This window comes from Bidens hawaiensis, unplaced genomic scaffold (assembly GCF_021521415.1).
Source record: "Bidens hawaiensis isolate Kalapana, Puna unplaced genomic scaffold, B.hawaiensis_p1.1 tig00009693_1, whole genome shotgun sequence".
Taxonomy (NCBI): Eukaryota; Viridiplantae; Streptophyta; class Magnoliopsida; order Asterales; family Asteraceae; genus Bidens; species Bidens hawaiensis.
Window position 1 is genome coordinate 323,784 of NW_027491727.1, and position 2,434 is coordinate 326,217.

At 39.3% G+C, this 2,434-nt stretch overlaps 1 protein-coding gene across 1 annotated transcript; it reads right to left on the bottom strand.

Annotated features, from left to right (window-relative positions):
- Positions 1-920: 920 nt before the first annotated feature.
- Positions 921-2,171, bottom strand: LOC143533450 (uncharacterized). The gene has a single exon (XM_077028234.1). It carries the CDS (start codon positions 2,058-2,060, stop codon positions 921-923), a length of 1,140 nt encoding a protein of 379 aa, XP_076884349.1. The 5' UTR covers positions 2,061-2,171.
- Positions 2,172-2,434: the final 263 nt, after the last annotated feature.

Sequence of the window (2,434 nt, forward strand, 5' to 3'; positions counted from 1 at the left end):
TTAATATGAACTACGGTACCAATAAATGTCCTAGGCACGTTGTGTTGCTATCCATATCTATGATGTCTTTGAAGAACAATGTGAAATCAACAAACACGCTAGTAGCATGAGAAAAAGATGAGAAAAGGATAAGAAAAAGGTGAAATGGACACTTGTAACACTTTTTAAATCCTCATCAAATCTTCAAAAAGTTCATCAATTTTTATCACTATCTCTACATTTCCCATTTTTTTCCTAACATAAGATACATGATTATTTATTGAATATATATTTATATGTTAGAATATATAAATACATTTTGTCCATACACTTCCTAAAGTCTGTAAATCAGTGGTTTATCATGCATGTGAAATTAAAATACCTATTTGCCTATGACCCACTTAAACTATTTAATTATTAGGGATAATTCTTTAAAATGGATAATTAATCTTTTTAGCAAAATTTGTATTCAAAACATAATTCATATACAACCAACCAAAACACAAATAGGCAATACATGATAAGAAAACACAATAGTTTGTGTAGTATACAAGTTGTAACTAGACTTCTAGTATGCACCTTAAATAAACGCTATTCATTTAAACATGTTTTACCATATAATTCCCATACAAAACAAATCAATCCATACTACATAGCCATATAGAAACAAATTTACTAAACAAAATGTGTACTTAAAAGAGTATATAAAGGTGATTTCACATTTTCACTACATTTATTCCTTCACACATTTTCATCTCCATTTACTTTACTTCCTTGAAATTACTTTTCATAAAATAGTAGGATTTTGCCCTTGTGGGACCCTCAACTAATTATAAAAAATAAACCCAAGAAAATAAATTTAAATGAAAATCGAAAATCCAAAAAAAAAACAAAAAAAAAACATAATAGTAATAGTAATAATAATAATAATATCTTTAGCTTTAGCTTCTCACGGACAATGAAGGTACTGCAGCCAAATTTGGTGTTTGATTCTTGTTTGAAGCTTTTGATGAAGATGATGATGGCTTACTGAATGCTCTCATCGGACTTGCTAACGCCCAGCTCCAGCTCCGGCTCCGTGAATGCTGCTCGCCGTGATTTGTTCCGGCCACCGATGAAGTCACCTTAGGGTTTGAAGCCACAAAATAAGACGATGAAGACGACGACGAAGAGGATGACGTAATCATGAACCCACTGAACAAGCCACCGCACCTGACTCTCTCCTTAATGCAGTCCTGGCCGCTGTGACGCATGGCGGCGTGCTTTGACTTCCCTTCGCGGTGTGACTCCACGCGCCGTAGCGTGCAGTCCCCGAATCCGGTTGAGATTCGCTCGAAGAAGTCGCCGGAGAAGCTCCGGCTGCCGCAGCCGACGGATCTGGATCTGGATACCTTCCGGTCGAACGGGCACGGGCTTTCGTTCTCTTCAACCACGATGATTTCACGCTCGTGTTGAGATCTGACTGTGGATGCACGTAACCTGTTCGATGAAATGTCTGCAGTTAAAGTGTTTGATGAAATGCTTCTGTGGGTTTTTGGGTGTTTTTGTAAGTGGATGAATGACCAGAACCCACGGTGTTTATGCGGGCTGGTCAACCCGTCGTCTAAGTAAGTTGCTGAGGACTTGCTTCGTTTCAAGAGTATGTTACTATTTCGATTGTTTTGTTCATTACCATCAATAATAATATTGTGGTCTTTCTTTTTCTTCTTCTTTTGGCCAATCAGATACATCATCCGAGACCGGTTGGAATGGTACTGGTGACGCTGACACTTGGAACTACTAGTGGTGGTGGTGGTGGTGTTGGTTGGGGTGATGAGAGTATTTGAAACCATGGTGGCTGTCTTGATGGAGTGGTCGTTGCCATTGTTGATGGAGTGGTTGTTGCCAGTGTCAGATCTGAATGAAGGCGAAGAGGAGGAAGAAGAAGGGAAAACAGCTATGGGAAAAGATGAAGAGACCAGCTTTCCTAGCTTCTGTTGAAGGCAAATAGCACAGATGCCGCCAGCCGGAGTGTTGTTCTTGAATGGGTGTTCCGTGCACTGCATGCTGCCGTCTCCGGTGTCTTCATGTAATGCATCCATGGTTTCAAGTTTCAAATCAAACCCACCAAGATCTCAGCTTTTTAAATCTGGGTTTGTTGTTACTTTGCTTGATTTTGTGTTAACCAGAGAGAGAGAGAGGGTCAAAGGGTGAATGAATGAATATGTTGGGGATGGGAAGGAAGTAGGATTAGGGGTTGGGTGTGGGGTGTGGCGCATGTGGAGGGGATTATTAAAAGATAATGAAACCCTACAAGACTATAAAAGGACAAATTATGTATGCAGTGATGCTGCTGGTGCTGACTGGTGGAGATGATGATGGTGGGGAGTGGTGCAGTGAAGTGTGATAGATTTATTATTTATTTATAATCTGAAACAGAATCTTTAATACCACAAACAATATGCTCAACAAGAAA